Here is a 25060-nt window from a genome sequence, read left to right on the forward strand (position 1 = left end):
AATAGCTTGAGTGCTGTGTAGGCAAGGCCAGGGGCAGCTGTACTGTAAATAGGCATAAAAGGTAAAAAACAATTGAAGGTGTGAATCAGGAGAGAGCTCTGTCATCTGTATGTGCACACCTCACTGCAATGTGAGAGAAATATTATTTGCAGTGTAAATGCAAAGTGATTTATAAGTGGAAATGTAATTGTTTTTGTCATTGCCTGTTAATAGAATAGAGGCCTACATATGTTTAAAAAGGGCAATAAACAGGCAAACTCCATTTAAAATGCCACGTGAACCAAGTTGCATGGCCATAATAACAGATTATCATGGAAGATGTACTACTTAGTAAGCACCCATTCAAAAAAACTTTCTTCAAGGTAATGCACCAGTCCGTTAACCATACGACCACCTGCCACAGTGAATCAACATGCTCTGATTCAACGCTTCAAGAAAGAGCAATGGTTGAATGATGATTGTGGCTATTTTTCAGGTGCCCCTGAGTCAGACTGACATTTACTTGTACCAATGCAGCCCATGTACTTTTTGTCCCTACAAAGTAATTTGGAATAGAGCGTATTCAAGCTGAAGCCATGAGAGAACAGCCCAGAGACTCAGAGAACTTGTGCTATTGAGGCCTGAAAGCTGGAAAGAAAATCCATTTTAACAGGACAATGATAACAGGTTGGAAAAGGTTATTAAAACTGACACATCTATTAGCTGCCATCTTCACAGGCTTAAAAAGGCACAGATTTAAATTTTCATACAAACATTTGAGCTCCCCCATATCAACACAATATCATTGTGAGATTCACTGTCTGTCTATTTGTTGTGTTTTGTTTATTTTAAATGTATTTCACAGATACATACACTTTAAAAAAGCAGACATTGTAAAAATACAAGCATAATAAAAATACTCATTCTCATTTTTATGAGATAAAGAATCACAAGGCCAAGACTGTTTTCAGACGTACTACAGCTTTAGCCTTTTATGATGGAATGTTTTTAGCTGAACAAGAGACAAGTGTCTGAAGACTGAGTGTACCTATATTAGAATCCTGTGAGGTTTCAAAGTCAAAATTCAATGAATTAGAAATATTGATCCATTATACACCATTTTGTAAGTGAACCACAGCCTGACGAATCAAGGCTGATTACAATTGGGAGCTCCCAGTAGATTCCCAGTAACAGCACCGGATATTATTTGTGGTCTGTTTAACTGAAAATGGATTTCTTTTCAAGTTATTGCCAAGTTTGGACTTGAAGAGTCATACGGATATTGTGAGACAGTTTAGGTCCCATCCACCCATCTGCTTTCCTGTTCAGTAGATATAAGGAAAGATCCTGTAGGGGACACAGCGACAGTAGGTGTCCCACGCCAGTCCGTATTTGGCCCTACACTGTCTCTCGTCACGGGCCTCTCGGTGAATCAGCAAGACGGTGAAATATATGACATAGAAGTAAGGCAGAATATGTGAGAATCCTAAAGAAAAGACAAGCATACATAGATTGTAAGCAGGAGGAAACACAACATTGTGTCAAAGAAAACTAACATATTTATGCTGTCTCAGCCAGTTGTCCCAGGACCGTGTTCAACTGGTCCAGCACTCCGCTGCAAGGCTGATGACCAGGTCCAGCTCCTGTTTTATCCTTGTTACATTGGCTTCCGATCAAGTTCAGGATCCAATTTAAAGTTCTTGTTCTTACATATAAAGCATTGCATGGTCAGGCACCTGTTTATATCTCGGACCTGCTCCATCCGTACACTACTAACAGGTCTCTCAGGTCTTCTAACCAGGGACTACTGGTGGTCCCACGCACTCGTTTGAAAACTAAAGGTGACTGTTCCTTTGAAGTGGTAGCTCCGACTCTGTGGAACGCCCTTCCTATTAACTTCTCTAGACTAACTAGTCTCGGTTGACGCTTTTAACTCGCTTTTAGATCTTACTGTATTTTAAAAAATGTTTATTGTGTGAAGCACTTTGTGACTCTGTCTGTAAAAGGTGCTATATCAAATAAATTATTATTATTATTATTATTATTATTATTATTATTATAATTATGATCATCAAAGCAGAGAAAAACAGACACCTTCTTTTACTATTGATATCATTGTTCATGATGTGAATGACATCAAACAAGCTGTAATCAAGTGTTCATCCACCTCTGCAAATAGCTGTACATGTTTCCTTTTAAATCTGTACTTTACAAGAACCCTGAAGTGAATACCACTTTGATTATGCTTATAACGTTGTTAAGTGTTGATCCGCCTTAATGGTAATTTTTTGAGTGTGCGCTTTGGAGTGCTTTTCAGAAAACATCTCTTAGTCTTTCAGTCGGGGTCTGAATGTGACCACTGTTCCTCTTTGACAGTCTGGAATGTGTTGTCGTGATTTCTTTGTTTTAAGTGCATAATTTAAAAAAAAGTGGGTGACTTTTGCAGCAGCAATTAAGGCAATTACAGTGCATCTCGATTACTAAAGCAGCTACACAACTGAGTCACATAAAGTTTGAATACCAATGAGCAGAATGTGTCTAACAGCCACCATTTTAGGAAATGAGTTTCTAAAGGGAACATAAGGCAGCTGACAGAGGAACAAAGAGAACACATTGTTGCAGCCTTTATGGCTTCCGCATCAGTGGCAAACACGGTATAGCTATCTAATAAGGACAGGAATATAATACAATACTTTTTAGTAGCTACCGAAATGCCTAGATAGCACCGAGAATCAGAAACTGTCAGTTACTGAAAGTAAGCATTGAATGCCTAGTTAGATTTGTAATTTAGTTTGCCTTATTTTGGTCACGCAGTTCCTGATTTAAGGAGCTGTAAAATCAATATTGTATTGTATATGGAAGGGACAAATCTACAGATTGTTATGATCTTCAATTTCTGCTGCCCCCAAGTGGCTTATAAAATCAATTATTGCAGGTTAAAGGTTTTAGATAAGCTGCACAACATGTATCATTTGAGAACTTGAGCCCTTTTGTTTAATAAAACAGGGATTTGTACACAAAGTTTAAGTAGGCAATGTATCAGCAAAAGTATTGATTACTAAAGGCATTCAGCCCTAACAAGGTTCATTGGGAAAGCTGTATTAGTAAAGAAATTGACAAAAAGACAAAATCACTGCATATGTACTTAATGTAAAGCCTTTAAAATGATCATTTAGATGTATCAACACATCTGACAGTCTCAGCAAAAACTGAACATTTTCAGCTTCACCTAGCTTTACTGCAGGGCTACTGGATTGTATTCTAAGTTGTTTCTGTTATTTTGTCCACCCACTGTACAGATGCAGAGTTGTGACAGTAGGATCTACACAGAGCTACACTTTTTTTAAATTGTGTTTTCATGTGTTTTAGATCATGTCATTAAAAACACCAACACATCTTTTTTTGTTTCTAATGATAAATATGGCTGGATACAATTAAACGCTCCGCCGGACACTCTTGTCTATGAGTTCATCCACATGTTCTAACGAAGACTCCCACTCAAAGTGATTGTGTTACATCAGTGTGGCCTGTATGCGAAACAAGCCTCGCAGAGGCTTTTAAGCTGTCTTACCACACGGCAGGGACCACGCCAGGGCCATGAGGAGGTCACCGAAGTAATTGGGATGACGAACGAGACCCCACCAGCCAGACACAAGCAGCCGTTTCCCTGTTGCTGTGGCGATGGTCTCTAGTCCTGCAAGGGAAAAAACATAGATATTTCTGAGTGCAGAAAGTGCAAGCCACTTCAGAGATCAACCCCCACTTCATTGTGATATATACAGCAGGAGTTGAGATACATAATTAGATATAAGATGTCAAGGAGTATTTGTCTTGATTAAGAGAACACACACTAAAAATGACTGACTTGCAACACTTGGGTGTGTAGGGTCTCTTCTGAACTGGTTCTTCTGTGAGTTGGATTTTCTGAAAACATAATATCCGATACCTGATGGCAAAGAGAAAAATGTTAACATCGCCATCTTTACCCATGACTCACAACATATTAAGACCTTGCACATGATTACCATTCAGTGCTATTATAGTTGCTGCTCCGAGTGAACTTAGGGCCTGTGGGTGCACAACCAAGAAGGCAGCCTGCAGGCCGTATGTGAAGGGAACCCAGGCCAGGTCCCCAAAGACCAGCATGAAGCCAAAACCATCATGCACAATGTCCATGGTTGTCAGGACAGCCTCCTGTTATAACACAACAGTGCATGTGATTAAGTAGGGAAAAAAATAAAATAATAATATTTACAAAGATCTCTCGAAGTAGTCTTTTAGTGTGCCACTTTTTAAATGTTTGCAGGACTAAATTATGATGTAAACATTAGGCTCTACAGTCCTTAGCATACTCTTTATCTCTGACTCTGTTGAGCCCTCACCTCATTCCACAGAGCATCTGCCACATACAGCAGCTGGAAACTGTTGACCAGCATCATGGCGAGCGAGGGGGAACCTCGAAGCTCCACTTCCTTCATCAGCATGCCAAGGTTTATGACCACCTGAGGAAAAAAAAAAACATCACTAAGTTAGGCGACATTTTTCACCTGCTGCTCCCAAGTATTGGCTGACGAATTCTGTATGTGATTAATTGGATCAGAACTACAAAAAGTCACTGTCAGGTGAACTCAAACACCCAATAATCAATGAGACTTTCACAGAAACGGAAACCACCGCGGCCAAAACCACAGTGCTTGCATACATTCCACAGACAAAAAACAATCAGTGTTAGGTACATCTACAGTATATAATCTAATGCAATCCAATACAACAGCTCTACCATGAATTGTCTATATTTTATGATGCAATATGATGGAATCACTACTCAACTCACTACATGTCATGGATAGCTTTGACAAGTTGTTCTCTCTATGAGCTTTTGACCACCATACTGTATGAAGAATGTAATGACTAATCTTTCCATCCGTGCTACTGAAGGGGGTCTAATACAGTATTTCACATGCCTAGATAACAAATCTCAGTCCTTCCAGAAAAATGCGGAGTTTTTTTGTGATTGTTGCGGCAAAAATCCTTGATTATGCAGCACGTTTTCTGAAAAAATGCGATGGAAAATGCCGGATATTTATGCAATTTTATCCGATGAAATTGCGGGAACTTGCAAAAACTGCGGTTTCATCATGGCTTCATCGCGGGGTTTGCAGCTTTTCGATGATGTTCACGTTGCGTTATTACGTCACTTCATAACGTTCCCATGGCAACAGGGGAAAATGGCTGCTCGTGTGAAGTAAACGCAACATTTTTCAACTTTCTGCTAAGATATATGTGACTTTTTTGCAACGAAAATACGGGGATTATGAAATCATGCAAGCCCTGCATATTTTGCGCGGAAATCGGCAACCTATGCGGTGAAAGTGCGGCGTATTTGAAAAAATGCGGCCCCTGCATAAATATGCAGACTTTGGCTGATTATGCATTGAATTACGCGATCGCATAATTGTGTTTTTCTGGAGGGGCTGAAATCTAAATGTGGGGAGACTTAACATGTAATGCTCTATTTATAAAGAGGAATGGAACCTTAACTGGGCTCCTAAAGACTATGAACTTTATGTATATCCAAATAAACATTTAAGTATTAAGGAGACTGAGCCCTTTAAATGTCATTATCAGCAATTGCAAGATGTTAAAAGTTAAAAGTACGTAGTTTAAAGATTCAACTGGAAGCATTAATCACCCACACACTGTCTGTAGCCAGTCGGTGGGAGCTGTTTCTGTCCTCTCCTACACACCTGGCTTTTGAACACTGAGATGTGCAAAAGATTTTACGGTTTATACTGTAGGTACAGAGAAAAAAATGTAAATAAGGCACTCATTATATCGACATTTCCAGTATGACTCGCCTGTCTCTACTATCGTCTCTATGTTGTTTTTATGACTGGTGAAAACAAAGAGAACCTTGTTGTAATTTTGTGGAATCTTATTTAAAAATCTCACTGGAATTTCTATATGTTGTCTCATTTGGTCTGATGACTCAGACACAGATGACCATCAAATATCTCACTGTGTCAGGTCATCAGGGAGAAAAGGTTTCTGATTCTGAATGAGTCAAACTCTCAAACAGCAAATGGTTATGGAAGATCTGGGGAGAGCAACATCGCCATCTGTTGGTCTTTTGGGGCTCTCTAACAGAGATCACCATCAGTGTTAAATAATATTAAGTGGGTGCATCTTAAAGTGCTCATATTATGCTTTTTCCCTTTCCTTTGTGTTATATATCTTTTTTGTGCATGTTATAGGTTTACAAAGTGAAAAATCCCAAAGTCCACCCCAAAGGGACTTACCATCTCCAACAGAAAACACTGTTCACAAACTGCTCCAAACGGCTCTATTGTAGTCCAGCCTTTACTTCTGTGATGAACGTGCGTTCCTTTGTAACATACGTGATAATACTCGCCTAGCTGCTAGCGTGGCACGCCCTCATACTCTGCTTCTGACTGGCTAGTAGTCCTTACCTAGCTACTGCGCATGTGCGACTCTCAACAAAGATGGAACAGAAGTGAGATGTCTCACTCTGTAGCTAAAACAGAGAGCTCAACACACAGGGTGAAAAGAGGAGCTGCAGCAATGTGCAGTACAAAAAAATATGGTGTTTTTTCAAAATTAAACCATGTAAACCTATTCTGATATAACCTCTAAATATAATTATGAACCTGAAAATGAGCATAATATGAGCACTTTAAATTATTCAGACTTATAAATAAAGAGAAAGATCACAAATGTATTTTGTTTTAAGCAGTACGCTCCACATGTCACAACTTTTCCTTTAAATTAAATTATATTGTTTAACTGAATTACTTGCTCTTTGTATGACAAAATGACAGCTAGGGCTCAATACATGTCCTCAAAGTAAAATGTAAGTTGGAGTAAGATTCTATGAAGCACAATTTACTATAAAACAGCTCTTTGCACTTGGTCAGAGGCAGTTTCCCAATTATTTTACCACAAAATACAGTATATATGTATATATAACAGAACAGAAATGTAACAGACATTTTAATCAATGTCTGGATGTAGACATTTTAAAAATGGGTGGTTTTGAAAGTGAAATTATCGTTTACTCCTGCAGGTTAACTCACCCAGCCAATCAGACCCGGTCTGAGCTCACAGAAATATTTAAGGTCAAACTTTCCAATCCGGGGGTTTAGCTCCCGACCGATGAAGAAGTCATACAGGGGATTTCCTAGACAGGACAGAGGGATGAACGCATTAAAATAATCCACATTATTACAAAAAGTGTGCTTTCAGTGTCTGCAGGTACAGCTGCCCGTCTCGGCTTTCTTTCAGTTATGTCAGCAATTTTCTAAAATTTTCAGAATGCCTTTTAACACCCATAATAGAAGCATGAATGTGTTGCTTTTGTTCGCTTTGGGCTGGTTATAGATACTGTACATGTAGACAGAGGAACAGTAATGGTGGACTGAGAGCTTCAGGTCAACTGAAGCTACCGTGTTTCTATTTTGTTTCATTTGACAAAAACGAAAAAAGAAGAGTCTGCACGGCCATGCTAGCAGCTCTGTGAGGCTGCACTTAGGCACAGTGGGGCTTTGAGCTAAATGCTAACACCAGCATGTTAACGTGGTCACAGTGACAATACTAACATGTTTATGTTTTGCAGATATGTTTAATATGTTCACCACCGGTAGTATAGTGCATTATCATGCTATCTAATTTGGCTAATTGGCACTAACTGAGTACAGCTGAGGCAGTTGAGAATGTTGTTAGTTTTGCAGGAGTTTTTGCAGCTAGCATGGCTAAAAGAGATACATTGCATCTAGTTTTCCATCCATCTCTTTAGCCACTGGCTTACATTTTTGTTGTTGCTTTTTGTAACCTACATTCTGTGTAAATTTAGTCTATACTGACGACGTTTCATTTACAGGATAGTTCGGTGCCATCGGAAGCTGCCGGATGCCCACATTTTCGGCCAGATGTCCTTAACCTTCCGCTTTCTTTGTGTTGGCATTCTAAACTCGGGTGGATTTAACTGCTCCTCAGATCTCTGCAGGGTAAATCCAGACAGCTAGCTAGACTATCTGTCCAAACTGAGTTTTCTGTTGCATGACTAAAACAACCTTTGAACATACATGTTCCACTAAAACAATTTTCTTCCCGAGGCTATTTTGCAGAGGCACCGTTATTGCGTCCTGCGCTTAGCGCCGCCCAAGACGATTTGTGATTAGTTTGCCAACAAATCAGAGCACGTTTTTCTCCTATCCCAGAATGCTGTGTGGACTGGGCAGACCCTCCTCCGCGGCGCTGTGGAGAAAGGTCTGGAAATGCGAGACTATGTTAATCATACATGCGTGTGCCTATTTTACATGTTAACTACATTCATTTCATGTTAACTGAATCCCCAAGACGTTTGACATTATAGCATGGCACTGGAGACAACATGTTGTAGCCGTGCTCCTTTTGTCTTTTCTCAAACTGGGATCAACGTAACCATCGACGAGCAGAAGCTAAATCGCAATACTGGATGCTCTCAGGTGTCTGCCTGCAGATGCAGCTGAGCACATAGCGTAGCCAGTGTAGCAGGGTCAGCTTACTCGAAAGAGTGTTCACTTGATGCCTGCAGGCTCCTGAAGAGCTTGGCTGTTAGATAATTACCCACAGGAATACTAAAACCCCTCCATCAAACAATAAAAGTTGCCTACAAATGCACAGTACTTCACCAGTTACGGTTTTAAAATAGTATTTTGAACGTGATGATGAATCTCACCTGTGTTGCCCCCCAAAGCGAGAGCATGAGAAGGAACCCAAAAGGAGCGGATGTAGAGGTAGACGGAGAACAGGAAGGACACTGCTATTGCACACACTGCCAGAGGCACCAGCAGCTCAAACAGACACCCCAGAGGAGCCCCGAGCCCCAGTAACAACATCAGCAACACACCACTGATGCACAGGCTGTGAAAACCTGAGGGAGAGAAACAAACAAAGCTTTATGTTGTTGTTCCAGGGAAAGAGACAAGCAGACGGACACAGGTTGGAAGTTGGAAGAGATGGAACTTCAGATCGGGTAAATTAAGTAAACTTTAGCTGAAGGTCAGATCAGTCAGAAAGTGTGGAGGTTAAACCAAAAGATACATAAAGAAACATTACTTTTTTTTCCTTCTTAAAATAAATGTCACAGCAGGTGCATTTCACTGCAGTGAAGCATTACAGATGGGGAAAAAGCATTTGCACTCAAAACTTGTATAGAACTTTAGCATAACTTTGAAATATTACAGCTGTCATACTATCACTTTATAGTACTACAGTATTTAGACATTAATGTTATGGAGCACAATTATCCTCTATTACTCAAAGTACAAACAAAGCTAGTCGTTGGTCAACAACATTGAAGAAAATCACACTTAAAATATGACTAAGAGATTAAAACTGAGCCTTTAAAGTGCTCATATTATGCTCATTTTCAGGGTCATAATTGTATTTAGAGGTTGTACCAGAATAGGTTTATGTGGTTTAATTTTCAGAAAACACCATATATTTGTCGTACTACACATTGCTGCAGCTCCTCTTTTCACCCTGTGTGTTGAGCTCTCTGTTTTAGCTACAGAGTGAGACATCTCACTTCTGTTCCATCTTTGTTTCCAACATGTGCAGTAAGTGCTGCTAGCTAGTCAGTAGCAGAGTATGAGGGAGTGCCATGCTAGCAGCTAGGCGAGCATTACAACGTGTGTTACAAAGTGACGCACGTTCATCACAGAAGTAAAGGCTGGACTACAACAGAGCTGTTTGGAGCAGTTTGTGAACAGTGTTTTCTGTTGGAGATGCTAAGTCCCTTTGGGGTGGACTTTGGGCTTTTTCACTTTGTAAACCTATAACGTGCACAAAAAAGATATAGAACACAATAAAGGGAAAAAGCCAAAAAGCATAATATGAGCACTTTAATATATGCATATTAAATCCTCAATAAATAAATAATCATAAAAACAAAACATATGTGTTGCAACTCTCATGTTTTTAATGATCAGTAATATAAATACCATTTATGGGATACTTGAGACGTGTTCCATCCCTCAGCACTAATCCTTCAGACACCTGCAGGTAAATACACACATTTTGAATCTGAACACATGAAACACATTCTGTAACAACAGACTAACATAAGCTCAGTCAAAGCATATAAAATGTTTCCCTATGGGGATCAACAAAGTCTTATCTTATAACTCTGCTAGCAGCGCATATGTGGGTCGAAAGTCAACTAATCAAAATATAGTATATAATAGTGTCATGCTAAGGTTAGGTAGGTAGGTTAAGTTACTACCTTAGTAAGAATATTTTCCCATATCAGTATATATCATGGTTGTGGTAAATATATGCAAAACAAATAACATTATCAATTAATGTGTGTATTTTAGTGTGTGAATTTTCATAGTATGTGTATTTCCTTTTAAAAACTTTGTAAAGTGTCTTTGAGTGTTTAAAAAAGTGCTAAATAAATCATATGCATCATCATAATCATCATCATCAATTGTCTCCCACTTGTAAGCGTTACATAAAAAAAACTTATCATGTGTAAAGACGAAGGAGAAGAAATAACATATCCCTCAATTATATGAAAAGGTAAATGTGTTAACAATTGGATGCACCCTTGCTTAATTCATTTTTGCAGCTATAGTCTCTCTTGGTCTGGTATAGCCTAAAAAATGTAAATCCATGTGGTCTAACTAACATTGCTAAGAAGTTTGTTGACTTTATGAAACGTGTTCTCTTTTTTTAGCTTGTACTCCTGTAACAACACATTTTAGCAGGCCACAGCTAAACATGAGTGTGTCTTTAAAAGAATTGTTCGACATTTTGGGAAATAGGCTTATTTGCTTACTTGCAGTCATGAAGATCAATATCACTCCCACATGGTTTTTAAATATGAAGCTCCAGCCAGCAGCCAGATAGCTTAGTTTAGCATAAATAATAGAAACAGGGGACACAGCTATCCTGGCTTTGTTCAAAGGTAACAAAATCCACCTACAAGCCCCTCAAGTTCACTAATTATCATGTTAATCTGTACAAAAACCTAAGTGTTAAAACAACAATTCGCTGTTTTACATGGGAGTTGTATGCCGGACTATTAATTTGCTGTTCATTTGCTTGGAATCATTCATTTATTGTTCGTTAGTTATCACCAAACCATACCCCATGCATTTATAAATCCATGTTTATCTCTGATTACACATGGGTTACTTTAACACACAAAATGTGCTTCTATGGTTGGTTGTATAATCAAAGTCACCATATGCCCTAAAACATTTTTTCAGACGCATCTTATTGGTGTTCATCATCACCACAGCGGGTTTTAATGTAAGTTTATCCTTATGCCAGGCTGAAATGAACGTGTCATACCTTTCCTAATGGCATCACATAGAGGAGGGCATGCAGAGCGATCCAGCCCAGCAGAAGCACGAGGGCCAGAGGGTCCCACAGCTGCTCAGTAGAGGGGAGGGGAGGGGGAAACTGGAGCACACTGGCCTCAGGGGATCGACTCACACAGATCAGGAACAGCACCGTCAGCGGAAGAAAGATGGGTATGCATAAGGCACCTGAGAGATATTACAGATAAAAGTGAGATGATGACTTGGCTGACGTTACAGAGCCGTAGTCAAAAGCAATGAAGATACAAAAAAGTCAAGCAGCATCACAGGGAAAACTTAATAATGGAGCACAGTGAAACTATCTAATGTACTAGATTATACAGCAAATGTGTTATAACTGTGAATAATTAAACATGATGAAAAACTGCGTAGTAGCAAAAACAATTAGATTAGCTAGACAGTGTGGGTGTAGTCTCGCTTTGCCAGACCATCCACATGCTGCGGAGCAGTGGAGGGTCTGGCTACTCCCCACAGCATTCCGGGTTGGGAGGAAAAACGTGCTCTGGTTTATTGGCATTTCTTTAAACCAATCACCAATCACAATCGTAAGCTCCGTACGGAGCCGCTGTAAAATAGTTGTGCGAGAGAAAACTCAGACTGGACAGTAAGTCTAGCTAGCTGTCTGGATTTACCCTGCAGAGATCTGAGGAGCAGTTAACCATAGTCCTCAGAAATCCACCGGAGTTTAAAATTTCAACACAAAGAAGGTAATGGACATCAGCACCGGAGCAATCCGGGAAGTGGAACGTCATGGATATAGACTAGTGTGGGTGCAACTAAAAATGCGGTTCACCCAGTATTGTCTTCTGTCTACATCTGTAGTCTGCAGAGAGCTCAACTGCCATGGTCAAAACAGGATTTCACTTCAAAAACCACTGAAGACAAATTGGATGTGATGCGCAAATGGAGGAATGCAGCAGGAGATGAAGCGCGCGCGCACACACAGTGATACATATTGATATATGATATGGTATATATAATATATGATACAAATACGAGATTTGTCAACTGAGGTTGTAATGATTCTTAATCAGAGCTGTAATGAACAGTCCTGATGATGGAGTTCTTGCTCTGATCTTAGAGATCTTTAATGCAGCGCGTTTTGTCATCTTATTGTCAGCTATTGTGGCAGCAGTTTTTTGATTTTATGAAACAACAAATATCATGACAGTGTCTCTATATCACAAATAGTAAATTAGTATTAATGTTCTTTTGTATGCCGGCTGTCAACTTCACTGACGTTTATTTCTTCCTTTAATAAAATCTGTTTTTCTTCACTAGGAAATACATGCAGCTCTTTAACGTGTTTCACTTGAGGTTCACCTTCGATGTAGGCTACAAAAGTTTGTTTTTCAGAAAAGCAGCTTTTACCTGTGAGCAGCACAGGGTTATGTAATGAAAATGTAATTCAGCATTCACAATTTGCAAACAGAATAAGTGTGAACAAGTGACGAGTGCATGAATAGAATGAAGAAAATGTTGTTTTTTTTTTCTTTAGCTGCAACAAATGTAATAGCAAAATGTCTATACAGTGTGGAGTTCATTGGTTATATAAAGGTAAGAATGTCTTAAACAAAATATAGGTGCTTGTATCACGATGGCGCCTGGGTAAGGCGGTCGGGCCTGCTGTGACTCACCCAGGGTTCCTCCAAATTCTCTCTCGGTGTCATGTGAGGATCTGTTTTTGAGCGCTTGACTGTTTGGCTTCATTATGGTCTCCTGTGAAAATATACATTTCAGTCAAAAAGACAAAGACATTTGAGGAACAAATAAATAGTAATCAGATGGTAATGGAAATTAGTAAAATGAGTAACAGAGCCTTCTGATGATGGTGAACTTGTATTTGTACCATAAGCTAAACATCCTTGATAATAGCAGTGGTAACTGAGCACATCTACTCAAGTTCTGTACTTAAGTACAACCTGGAGGTATTTGTACTCAGGTATTTCCAATGTATGATACTTTGTACTTTTTAACTCCACTGCGTTTATCTAACAGCTACAGTTACCAGTGACTTTGATTTAACATACAAAACATATGATAAACTGCACACAGTATAATATGATGCATTTTTACAGATTAAAGGCCATGCGTATTCACACAGGTGTTTTAATCACTCTGGCTAATTAGACTTGCTCAGTGTGGAGTGCAAAACTATGCTGGAATTTACATGAAGTTACAAAACTGTACGAACAAGAAAGTGTTACAGGTTATAAAATAATTCAAAGTAGTTAGCTACATCCAAATGCTGCCTACCGTTTAATGCATTAATAATTACACGCTTATGGGGCCATTCTGCCTCTTTCAGTTGTTTTTTTAAGTAGGCTACATTTGCTGCAATTGCTGGTCATACTTCTTTGAAATTTTGAATAGAGAACTTTAACTTTTGGCATAGTATGTTTATGTACTTTTACTTACTAAAAGTCTAAGTACATCTTCACAATTATTCCCTCAGACTTCTCGCACAGGGCGCCTTTGAGCAGACACTTGCTGCCTTCAAGGGAATTCTAAATCCAGTTGATCACAAATGGACAAATTAAGCAGTTTTTCCCATTCTGGAACATAGCCTACTTTAAATTAGATGTTATTACTATATTATTGCGACTGCTGTCATAACCACCGAGGCAAAGTTCAGGTTAGTACCGGTGTTCATGCAGCTAACGTGAGACAAAAGGGCGTTGAGTTGCTGTCCCATTACCTGCCGATGCTAAAGTGATCTGAGCGCGAGAGAAACAACGGCTTTGCAGAAAGAAAATGACGCGTATGTAAAGATCAACAGGCTGTTTCTCTTATAACACAGTAAACGCAGTGTCTTACCGGTGTAAAGCATGGAGGTGTAGCTGGGACTGTAATGATATTCTAATATGCATCCATCCAGCAGTCGCAGATGGAAACACCCCTGAAACACGTTGAAAAGCACGAAAGTGTCTCTCAGCCAATCAGATCGCTCCACTGTCATCAGAAGAGGGTGGAGAGAAAAGGGCTTAGCCAATGAAATGAGCTCGTAAGGTGGCGACAGTGCATACCAACAGTGAGGATTGGAACGGCTGAAGTCGTTGTGAAATACACCTGAATTACATTATTATCTTGTTACATTGTTGTGTTACACCACTTCTAAAATCTGTCCGTCAACACTGAGGCTGCAACTGCAAATATTAGTGTGACTACACACATTATATATATATCTTTTTTAATGTGCCTGTTTCTGGTTTTGTAAAGGAAAAACACAATTTGAATCTTACATTAATGCACTTTTATTAGTATACTGACACAACCATTCCTAGACATAGTGTTTATCTGTGGAAGATATACACCGAAAACAGAATCAACTAACCTTCAAGATACACAGTTAATCTGCTGTAGTTACTTTAGTGTTAGACACAGGTTACATAATCAGATAACAGTCAGATTGCAAATTATTAAGCAAAAGAGCCCTAAAAGAATGTATTAATACATGCGGGACACAACTTTTACTCTTTCGTCATTCATATTTTGTATTCACATGAAACACATTACCTTCAAGGGGAACATGTGCTAAAAGGTTTTTCTTGTATCATGGATAATTTAATTTTTTCTATCTTTGCCGATAGTGGACATGAAAGGGGTTGTCTCTACTCATATTCTATGGTTTGTAAATGGCTATTGTAATATTAAACCCAAGTACTAGAGGCTCATGTGCACTTTGTGCATGGAATGTAATGTAGATCTGTCCCAAATTCACTGTCAGTCAATCTTCTCAACAACATAACAGAGTGTTGAAAGATTTATTAATATTCTTACAGTATTAAAAGTGCTATGCCTATGCCATTTTTTTCGTGTAATGTAACTCTGGAGCATTAAATCTAACATTAACAGTAATTATGTAAAAGAGAGGATTACATTTAGATGCACAATTCAATGTTTGAAGACTAGCTGGCTGTGCTGCACTTTGAGCTTCAACCCCGTTCACAGATGACTTCGATCACACTCTGCTCCATCGGGGCGGGATCCAGGCAGCGGTGAGCGGAGCTCCCCACTATCTCATCCAGCAGGAAGTGTACAAGGTTCTCATCGGAGACGAACCGCCACAGGTACATCTGCAGGTAGTGGCAGTCAACTTGGATCTGCTGCAGCCCGTAACGGCCAAAGGTGCGCAGACGGACACACTCCAGGAAAGTCTTTAAACTGATTTTGATAATTCCTGTTATCACGGAGACCTGGGACAGTGGATGAGGTGTGTGAGAGATGTTTTTCACTAAAGACAACACTACAGCTGAACGAAGACCTGCACCCACCTTGTTGAACTCCACTGAGCTGAAGATGTCAATCCTCTCAGAAAACAGCTTGTGTATGTTGCTCAGTAGATTAGTATCCATGGGCGCACTGCAGGCAGACACAAGACAAACCACTCAAGTAAATCCACAATTAGAACAATGAAGTCATTCTGATGATTAAAGGCAACTCAGTAACAAGGGAAAGAGAAGGAGGTAATACAGATTAGCTGCCTGTGTCTGTTTGTATGTCTGCCACACACAGTATCTTACCAAGCCACTCATTAAAAAGGACAGAACAATGCACAATAATTAATTAGTAGAGATGTATAATTGGTTACAAAGGTGAGTCGTGATGGATCTTGGCTTTAGATTTAGGCAAGAGCTTTCATGATATGGCTTAGATTTATTTATTTTCTAAATTATACTTGCATATCAGACAATACATGAAGTGCAAGACTTCATTCGTTCATCCTCTCCCTGACAGAGTGTGATATGTTGTGAATATATGAGAATGCTGCCAAAGGGAAGAAAAAAAAAAACCTCTAGAGGACTGAACTTTGTTCCATCACGTCACCAGTCTATGTGCAGCTTGTTTACCTTGGAGTGTAGCTGGCAGCATAGCGGGCTTGCTGCCTCGAGCTGCTGTAGACGGAGAAAGTCCTTTTGCTGGAGTCACTGCTGTGTGCTTTCCTCACACCTTCTTCATACAAAAGACCAACCTGTGGTAGAGCAGAGACGGTTCATGAGACAATCTGCTCATACATGGGGATGAAAGCATAATGAGAGAACTTGAGGACATAATGCGGATGTTCATATTGTAGACTGTGACCTGCACGTCAATCGAGGTGGTGTCCTCTACTACTCTCTTCATCACAGCGCGGACGTTTCTTGGCTCGATGGTGTTAACCCAGTCTCGTGTTTCGACGCTCTTTCGCAACATTTGGGAGATAATCAGGCCCTGGACCTGCAAAAACAAAACGAAATACACAAATTTGTGAGAAAAGATTGTATTATTATTTTCCTGCAGTGAGGACATTCTTCACTCGGAGAATGCTGTAGGTGAAAACCTACCTTTACATAATGGTTCAGCAGTTTCTGTGCTGCCTCTCTGGCTTCTGTACATAAAGTTGTGACGGGTGTTACGGGACTGTGGTGCTGAGAACGTACAAAAAGAAGAAGACCTGTATTTAGATGGCAGTGAAACAGGTTAGCTTTTGGGAGTGAAATATGTAAATTTTAAGGAGTTTAAAAAAAAAAAAATGCATTCAAAAACATTACATATTAGTCATATTTATCAGGACTGATGCACTAAAATGCAACATTCAAGCATCTATCTGAAGTTAAATACTGTCATTTTACAGTGTAATATGGTCTTTTTGCATGCCGCTGCATTTATAAGGTGACAAGCCTTTACCTGCACAAGAAACTGTTCATCTGTGAGAGTGAGTATGTAAGAGATAGTAGAGGTTTCATAGTCCAAGCAGAGGCGAGACAGCAGCAACAGAAGGGCCGGAGGAGTCGAACCTCCCTTGTCGCCTGCACTTTCACAAAACTGGCGAGAAGACTGGCACACAAACTTTATAAAGCTCACCACCAGGCTCTCACGTACACCCTGGCTGCAGAATTCACCCTACGAGGAGAAGACAGACAGAAACAGCTGTCACTCTCACTAGAGACTGATTTTCTGGGGCAAGTGTTAACTGGCAAATAAACAGAAAAGCTATATACCTTGAAGTACGGCTTGTTGGAGAATGCAATGTCTTTAGCTGTGAAGAGATGCACTGATGCCAACACTGACTTGATCTGATTGAGAATAGAGGCTGACAGCGAGGAGAGCAGCTCTGGCAGGCTGTTCGGAGGATCTCTGCTGGAGGCCGAACCCCCTAGAAGAGCTCCGCCTCCAGCCCCTGAAGCACTGACCACAGAGAGCCGAGGTGTCGCCAGGGCCTGCCTCACGTCTGTCAAGCTGTCCACGTAGAAGCTCTGCAGGGCAGAGAGGTACTGCTTGACTCGCTCTGTAGCTGCCCGTATCACAATCTCAGTCCCCTGGTTTGGCACAGGAGAGCCTGGCAGCAGTTTGGCCACAGCCTGGAGTCTGCGGTGGAAGCGGTCGAGCGCGCGGACCAGGAGGGAGTTATCTCCGACCCCTTTCTCCTCTTGTATCCTCCGCTCAACCAGCGAGAAATACCGAGCAGCCAGATCACCCACAAAGGCCTGCAACTTACCGTTTGCCATCTGAGGAATATTTTTGGATGCAAGCTCACCTGTCTGAGCATGGTTGATAAATAGTTCTTGATAGGATGCAATTACTAAACACAAGCTGCTGACAAATTCATTGCAGCCTCGGTCAATGAATTCCAGGATGTCAGTGTTTGAGGTGGGAGAAGGTATAGTGCTCATTTTAAGGGAGTTATCAGTGGGAGAGCCAGCGGCTGCAGTGGATGACAACCTGGGTGCAGAAGCATCTTTCACGGCCGAGGCAGATGGGTACGGTCTTATCTCTGCTTCCAGACCCTGGAGGTCCGACTCAAGTCGAGACTGTGCATGGCTCAGGAATTTATCACAGAGCTCCTCCGCTGGCTCATCCAACTGAAGCAGCAGCTCCACACACTCTGATAAATCTTTAGCGCTTGACCCGCCATCCCTTTAAGACAACAACAAAACAGATATAAATAGTTGATGGACAGGAAATGTAAAAATTAGACCCAAATAAATCTATTTTTAAACATTTTAAAAATTCAAACTGAAACACAAATAGATTTTGTACAGGCAAGAAGAACATTCAATAATGACAAAACATCTGTATTATGTATTCTTAAATTGATTTGAGCATGGACATCTGCAATATACAATGTAGAAAAATGTGCAATATTACTTGAAATCAGGGTAAAATAATGGCAAAAGTCTGAAAGAACAAAATGAGGATTTGTAATTTATTTCTTTGGTTCATAAAATCTGGGGCACTTGTCAGTCACATTTCTTGTTAGCAGTAAACGTGACTCTCAAGTGTTATGTTCCCTCACAGTGGCATCTCTAATCTGAATGTAGGTTGATAGATTCCCACCTGAACTTCTGTCGAAGCTCCTGTGCCAGCTTGTCCATGATGGCATGACAGTCGTCCTGAATTCCCTTGAAGGAGGGCAGGTGGCTGTACTGCTGCAGCACACAGCGGGCACGGCGATGGGATCTCACTGCCTGAGCATAGGCCTGCAGCTCCAGACACTTATTTAATCGAGCAGGCAGTTCAAAGAGAAACTGCAGCTTCCTTAACAGAGTGTGAACCCCTGGCGTGGAACACAACAAGACAAAAATATGAAAATAACCAACATGAAGTCCCCACAACTGATTCAACAAAACAAACTGCCAGTTTGGGTCTCACCTGAGAGTTTTGTAATCTGTGCATGCTGGTCTTGAAGAGTACCACTGATACGAGCACTGAACTCAGTGATTGCAGACATGTTAGCAGACAGGCAATCCATTTCATCCTCCATCTTTTTGAAGTCATTCTTCATCTTCCTTATGGTGTCTGGAAAAACATGGAAAGAAGACCACATAAGCACAATTCAACCAAATTTGACTACATTTCAACAGTAACTCAACAGTGAGCGAGACATTCTCTCACCTGTAGCAGATATGAACTTGTTGTAGTTTTCATACACCAGCGTCTGCATGTCACTGTCCAAAGAGCGGATCTGCTTGACCATGCATGTCTCCTGGTCCATCAACTCTGCAAGAGAGCACTCCCTTCTGAGCTGCATTTGGACACAAAAACACACAACAGTCACAGTAACACTTAAAAACAGTATTCCAGACAGCATTATTCACACAGCAGCCTTATTCACAACTGCTTTAACCAAAGCAGTATTACATTATTGATCCACTAAATACATTGAATCAACAGCATTTCCCCACATCAAAATGCAATATATGTATAGAATGGTGCCGTAGTAAGTCACTGTATGTGTACTGGTGATTTGTTGTATAATGATTTGCTGTATAATGTGGTTATATTCTCTTATTTAACACCTGCATATAAAAGTTACTAGGCCTAACGTATAAAGTACATTAGCAGCTTCAAGCGATTTTAGACCCTTTTTAGGGGGGGCCAAGCCAGTTAGAGTTTGCGAACTTGTCTGTTAGTGACAGAGGACAAACAATTACAGGTTCAAAGGGCTTGAAACAGGTTTAATATCCTGTGTTGCTGTAGCCAATGCTATGCACCTGTAACCCTGTCAAGAACAGGGTTAACAGAAACGTGGTGTTGGCCAATCGGAGGTGGTTGTGCTAGACTCCTGCCTTTGGCTGAGTCTCTATCTAATCTGTCAGAGGGAGAGCAGGAGATGGTTGTAAATCTAACGTTGGTAGTCCCCAGAGAAGAAGTTGGTAATTTCATGCCGCAGATTAGAACCCAAATTGAAACGTAAACAACTAAAATTGCTGAATGTTAGAACATTGTTCCAAATTGGTCATTATTACTGTGACCTATAAAGTGTCAGGTTTAGTTCCATCATAGTGTTAATAGTGTCAAAAAACGTTAGCTGACGTTGTTGTTCAGTAGCTAGCTCAGAGATGATCGGCTAATGTAATTCCTGATTTACCAGAGGGGGGGGGGGGGTGTAACACTTTTGCAAGGCACTGTATCCGTGTCACATTCTTATTAGGGGCTGAACCCCCCTAAAGGTCTGATCCTAGAATCGCCCCTGGCTTCAAGTAACACTGATATTGACACAGCGTTAATAGCATACTGTGCAGAGGGCAAGCCATAATGTGAATTGCGTCACAGTGTAAACTAAGTTCACATGACAGCAGTGGTCCTCACCTTGTTTAGGAAAAGCTCGGGGTCAAAATGCGCCCCGTTGATGTCGCAGGGATCCAGGGATTCCGCCTGCTCCGCGGCCTTTCCTTCCTTGTTTATCCCATAGTAGAGCTTCAGCATGCCGTGCACCCTCCGCGGCCTGCCGGAGTCCTCCGACACCTGCACCAAGCCGTCCGCCTCACCGTCCATACTGTAAACCGGCCAGCTGAGAAATGTAGAAATAAAATGACGATAAACAAAGATGACGGGCGTCCAGCTGGCAGCAGAAACCTGACAACCACTGCCCGAAAACGTTAACCTCTTGCTCCAAAGTGACTGATATTCGTGTAAGCTTAGCTGTCTGCTCTTAATAAGAGTTTGCTTCAACAAATATATATATATTTCTCCAGATAACACACAGCTAACGTTAGCTTGAAAACTTGAAAACGTCAGCGTTTCCGGGTTTGTAGTTTGTAGCCTATCCGGTGTTACGTCGTCAAAGAGTAGTTTAGTCAAGAGGACTGACTACTCACCTTGTGTTAAAGCATGTACTTCGGTCTGACTGTCCGGAAGTGCACTACTGCGCATGCCATGCCAAAACCTTAATTTCTCGTGTGTGCATGATGTGCCACGAAGTAAAAATAATAAAATCTTATTTCATTTGCATGAATATTTAAAAAGTTAAAAATGAAGCAAAATCCTGCCACATTAATTACATATTTATGTCTTAAAAGAAAAAAACAGCTGATGGGCTTCATCTTCAAAAAAAACATTTAATTTCATTTAATTGGTCAAAGATTCAAAATCTGACAAAACGACTATTAGATACATTGCATCATGGACAATACTTAAACAATTGAATCATATCCTGTGAATTGCTCCAGGAATTTTTCAAATTAGTTATTTATAATACAAGTTTTTAGGAGCATATAAAATCATTTGCACAGGAGTGATCATAAAGCAACTTTAACAGTGTTATATCACTCTACATCTCTGCATATTATATTATCAATATCAAAATTTAACACTTGAATGCTTTTTCACCCCTCATTAAAAGTCGATATGTTACAAGAGGTCAAAGCAGTGAGTTGTTGCTTTCATTGTTAAAAATAATCTACATCTACAGTTGTGAGTATCACATGGCAAAACAAAGGGTTGCAGGAGAACCATTCACTGACTGGCTCAATATTATAGTCTTGTCTTGATACATAGGTTGGTGAGTTAACACAAAGTGCGTGTATCCAACACGGAACTAATCGATCCAAATCACAATTTAAACTCTCAAATCCTATGGAAAGCATCAACGAGTGGGGGGAATCCCGGTTTTTTTTCCTATTGAGAGGCAAAATCATTTTTATAAGCAGGTAAACTGCTTATTTATTTATCCATCTTTTTTATTTAAACAAGACTATTCAAGTATTTTTTTTTTTGGCAGAATCCGAGCAACCTTCACATACTTAAGGTTAATGATGGAAAACACTTTGCAACAGAATCTGGTTTTAAAGCGAGGTCGATCTTTCTTCAGTGGCTCAAACGTAACGAGAGCGTGACTTTGATGGAATTACATCAACAGCAGTTTACAGCAGTTACTGCAGAACAGGTCAACATGTATAGATCTAAAACATTGTGCCCTAATAAAAATGACAAGGTAACAGTTGATGAAAAGAAGTATGGCTTCATTTAGGCTGTAGGTAGGTGAAGTACAACACTTTTTAACAGATATTTTCAGAGAAATGAGCCCACTTTGCATCGGCTTATTTAAAAAAAAAAAAAGAAGCATACCAGACATATTTTAATGAAGGCAGACTGACCACTCCATTTAGAGGAACCACAATACACTGTTCAACAGCAGCCCAGTGCAGTTATCCAGTATATCAATATACTCACATCAACTAGAAAAGATAAATGCATGGTCTAGCTGAAAATGTGGAAAATATATTACAAAACACAATTAGTCTTTTTTTAAAGCATAGCAATAACAAGAAGTGTCCATTCCTGGTTTCCAAGCACATTCAGTCATTCAGATGCAAACTCCGTACAAACAAAAAGGCACTTAATGCTTCTGCAAAGTGATTGCTTGAGAAGATAATGCTTTAAATGACCTATTTGTTAATTTCATTCTTAGGTACAAACACTGACAAGTATATGAAAATGAAATACAAATATTCTCTCATAAAAGTTAACAAACAATACAAAAACAGTGTATTAGTATTAATAGTGCAGACGTGATGTGTAGTCTGATGTGGAATGCCTATTCTACAATGTGACATGCATAGTGTAAGATAGCAACAATATATTGGACTGCTGCAGCCAGGTTACAGACGGTAGCTGACATTTTACAAATCAAAGCATAGAAAAGTAAAAACAGTCTGCCGTTTGCTCAGGAGAATAAGGAAGAATACATGATGCCGCCACATCTCAAAACAGGAACATACGTTCAAGTTAAAAGGCAGTTTAAGCATTAGTGTGAGGTTCAAAGAGACACCTGGAGGACTCTGCCATGTGGTGGAGACTGAAGTCTGTCCCTGGAGCGTTAAGGTAGCATACTGTGTTGCAGCACGTTAAGATAGGCTTGCTTTGGTGTACAGACTGAGATTTCAACAGCACAGTCACAAGTTCTTGGTCAGTTAGTCTGTGCCATATGCACAGAGCACATAGTCTTCTCCAGTGAAAACATACCTCAGTTTGGTGATATTACATTTTTCAGATAAACTGAAGCAGTTATGTTCCTTAACGGCTTGAGAAAACCGTCCTACTTTTAAACTAAATAGCCCATAAAAAAATGCTGAAAACAGGCGTCAACAACATTTTTATACAAAGATGGTGTTCCCCGTTCCTCTTTTAAACAATGTCAACAATGATTGTTGCAATGTTTGCAAGGACAAAATCATTTCAAATGACTAACCTCAACTTGGACATGTAGGTTGCAGTTTGAATTTCAGAGTCCAATATGTAAAACTAGTGCTGATAACAGCTAAACAGGAAGCTTTCTTCTTCTTTTTTTGCAGAAGTACAGTATTTCATCAGTTTTGCTAATCCGGTCTGACCGAGCAAGTTATAGTCAAGTCAAGACTTGTGCATGGATGTCGCTTGTACTGATGGCGCCGATTAGAAGTTAGACCTTGAATGTGACATGCTAACCTTTCAGTGACAGGAATAAGAGTGAGGTGTGTTTCTTTAATTGCTCAACGAGAGCTTTTGTTAGGTTATGTTTTTTTCTTCTTTTTACAAACTTAAAAAAAAAGGTACACTGTGTAGTAAAGTAGCAAAAGATAGCCGGTGCAACACAGATGTCTTCTTACTTGATGGTTTTATTACTTAAGGTGCAAAACAGTGACTAACGTTTCGATGTAGAGTTACATCTTCATCAGAGTCCTGATGGACCAAGGACTCTGATGAAGATGTATTGCACCTTAAGTAATAAAACCATCAAGTAAGAAGACATCTGTGTTGCACCGGCTATCTTTTGTTACTTTATACCGTTTTTGTCCCGCCTTGGTTGCACCGGATTGTTGTGGTCTGCAGAAGCGCAGAGAACTTTCTCTTTCTTATCTGTACACTGTGTAGTGTTTTAAGTATTTTATTAGCTAAAATCAATGTCTTCATTCATAAATATGTCCTCATTGGTGTAAAATGACCTCTGCCAATGATCTGACTTTTCCTCGTAAGCGAAGAATTTCTTATCTGTATTTATATTGGATGGGCAAGTCCAATGTAAATACGTTTGATTCTTTTATTGGTGCAAATCAAGTCATGCTCCCCAATACTGTGAATGCCATTTTGGCTTCTACAACTGGATGCTGTAAAATCCTGTCTGTTTTATCCTGTTGTTTTGCATGTTTAGACTACATTCACGCTATCCCACTTTTACAAATGAAAATCGGCAAAATTGTTATTTTAAAAGCAGGACGTCCCACCTGGGCTTTCTTTCCACCATTATCCAAATACCAGCAAATATTAATTATCTCTTAAAAGCGTGTACTTACAAGAAACCTCCAAAACACGGACAATGTGCTCCCATACGGACTCCTTATGATCAGTTAACGCCAACCGCTAAATGCTTCTACCAGTACTTTTCTAAAGTGTGTTCCCCCTTTGATGAGAACAAGGCACTGGCAGTTTGAAAAAGCAGAATAGTGGGAACACGCCCTCAGATCGTCCCCTGAAAGGGTTTGTCATGCTGACTGTAAAGAGTTGTTTGTGGTAACTCTTACAAAATGTTTAATGTCATATGGGGATGTATTCTTCTTGATGTTCAACCCGCCAATAAGGGTAAAAAGAGGTAATGCAGGGGTTCTACTCTAATGAGGTTTAACATTTACCAGTAAACAGCTCCTGAGCGCTGCAGAAAGGTCAGAACGGTCATCATACAGTCATCAATTGGAGTGGTTGTCTGAGGATTTCTCTAAGGCTCGTTTCATGAACGATGTCCATCAGGTAGTGCTCAGAGAATACTATTTTTTTTTTTTTTTTAACGTAAGGCTATCTAATGAATAGTTCAGTGAAACCTTGGAAACATAGCGGTTAATAGATCATTTTGTTTTTCACATTACTGTACTGTCTTAATATACACAACTTCAAAAGATAAATATTGTCACTCACACTTAGATCCCTTGCTTGGTCCTTTGCAAGTTCATATATTA

At 39.9% G+C, this 25060-nt stretch overlaps 2 protein-coding genes across 5 annotated transcripts; both read right to left on the reverse strand.

The window, feature by feature from the left end:
- Window positions 1–801: 801 nt before the first annotated feature.
- Window positions 802–14277, reverse strand: tm7sf2 (transmembrane 7 superfamily member 2). 3 transcript variants are annotated; one of them, XM_078266263.1, is made up of 12 exons: window positions 14187–14254; window positions 13836–13842; window positions 13007–13085; window positions 11341–11537; window positions 9984–10038; window positions 8717–8911; window positions 7074–7177; window positions 4362–4481; window positions 4005–4173; window positions 3845–3925; window positions 3551–3673; window positions 802–1465 (listed from the first exon to the last, which is right to left on the reverse strand). In XM_078266263.1, the coding sequence occupies exons 1-12, from the start codon at window positions 14237–14239 to the stop codon at window positions 1305–1307; spliced, it is 1344 nt and encodes a 447-aa protein (XP_078122389.1). In that variant the 5' UTR covers window positions 14240–14254; the 3' UTR covers window positions 802–1304. The 3 variants fall into 3 exon arrangements, with proteins under 3 accessions (XP_078122389.1, XP_078122386.1, XP_078122387.1); XM_078266260.1 differs by lacking the exon at window positions 13836–13842 and having other exon boundaries at window positions 13007–13088; window positions 14187–14277; XM_078266261.1 differs by lacking the exons at window positions 13836–13842; window positions 14187–14254 and adding an exon at window positions 14068–14091 and having other exon boundaries at window positions 13007–13088.
- Window positions 14278–15120: 843 nt separating this feature from the next.
- Window positions 15121–24495, reverse strand: vps51 (VPS51 subunit of GARP complex). Of its 2 annotated transcripts, none has more exons than XM_078266860.1 (12): window positions 24404–24495; window positions 20442–20643; window positions 19245–19374; window positions 19002–19148; window positions 18687–18906; window positions 17351–18266; window positions 17037–17252; window positions 16694–16777; window positions 16452–16586; window positions 16220–16341; window positions 15644–15731; window positions 15121–15565 (listed from the first exon to the last, which is right to left on the reverse strand). In XM_078266860.1, exons 1-12 carry the CDS (start codon window positions 24436–24438, stop codon window positions 15305–15307), a joined length of 2556 nt encoding a protein of 851 aa, XP_078122986.1. In that variant the 5' UTR covers window positions 24439–24495; the 3' UTR covers window positions 15121–15304. The 2 variants fall into 2 exon arrangements, with proteins under 2 accessions (XP_078122986.1, XP_078122987.1); XM_078266861.1 differs by lacking the exon at window positions 24404–24495 and adding an exon at window positions 20951–20965.
- Window positions 24496–25060: the final 565 nt, after the last annotated feature.

Source organism: Sander vitreus, chromosome 13 (assembly GCF_031162955.1).
Source record: "Sander vitreus isolate 19-12246 chromosome 13, sanVit1, whole genome shotgun sequence".
In the NCBI taxonomy this organism is placed as follows: Eukaryota; Metazoa; Chordata; class Actinopteri; order Perciformes; family Percidae; genus Sander; species Sander vitreus.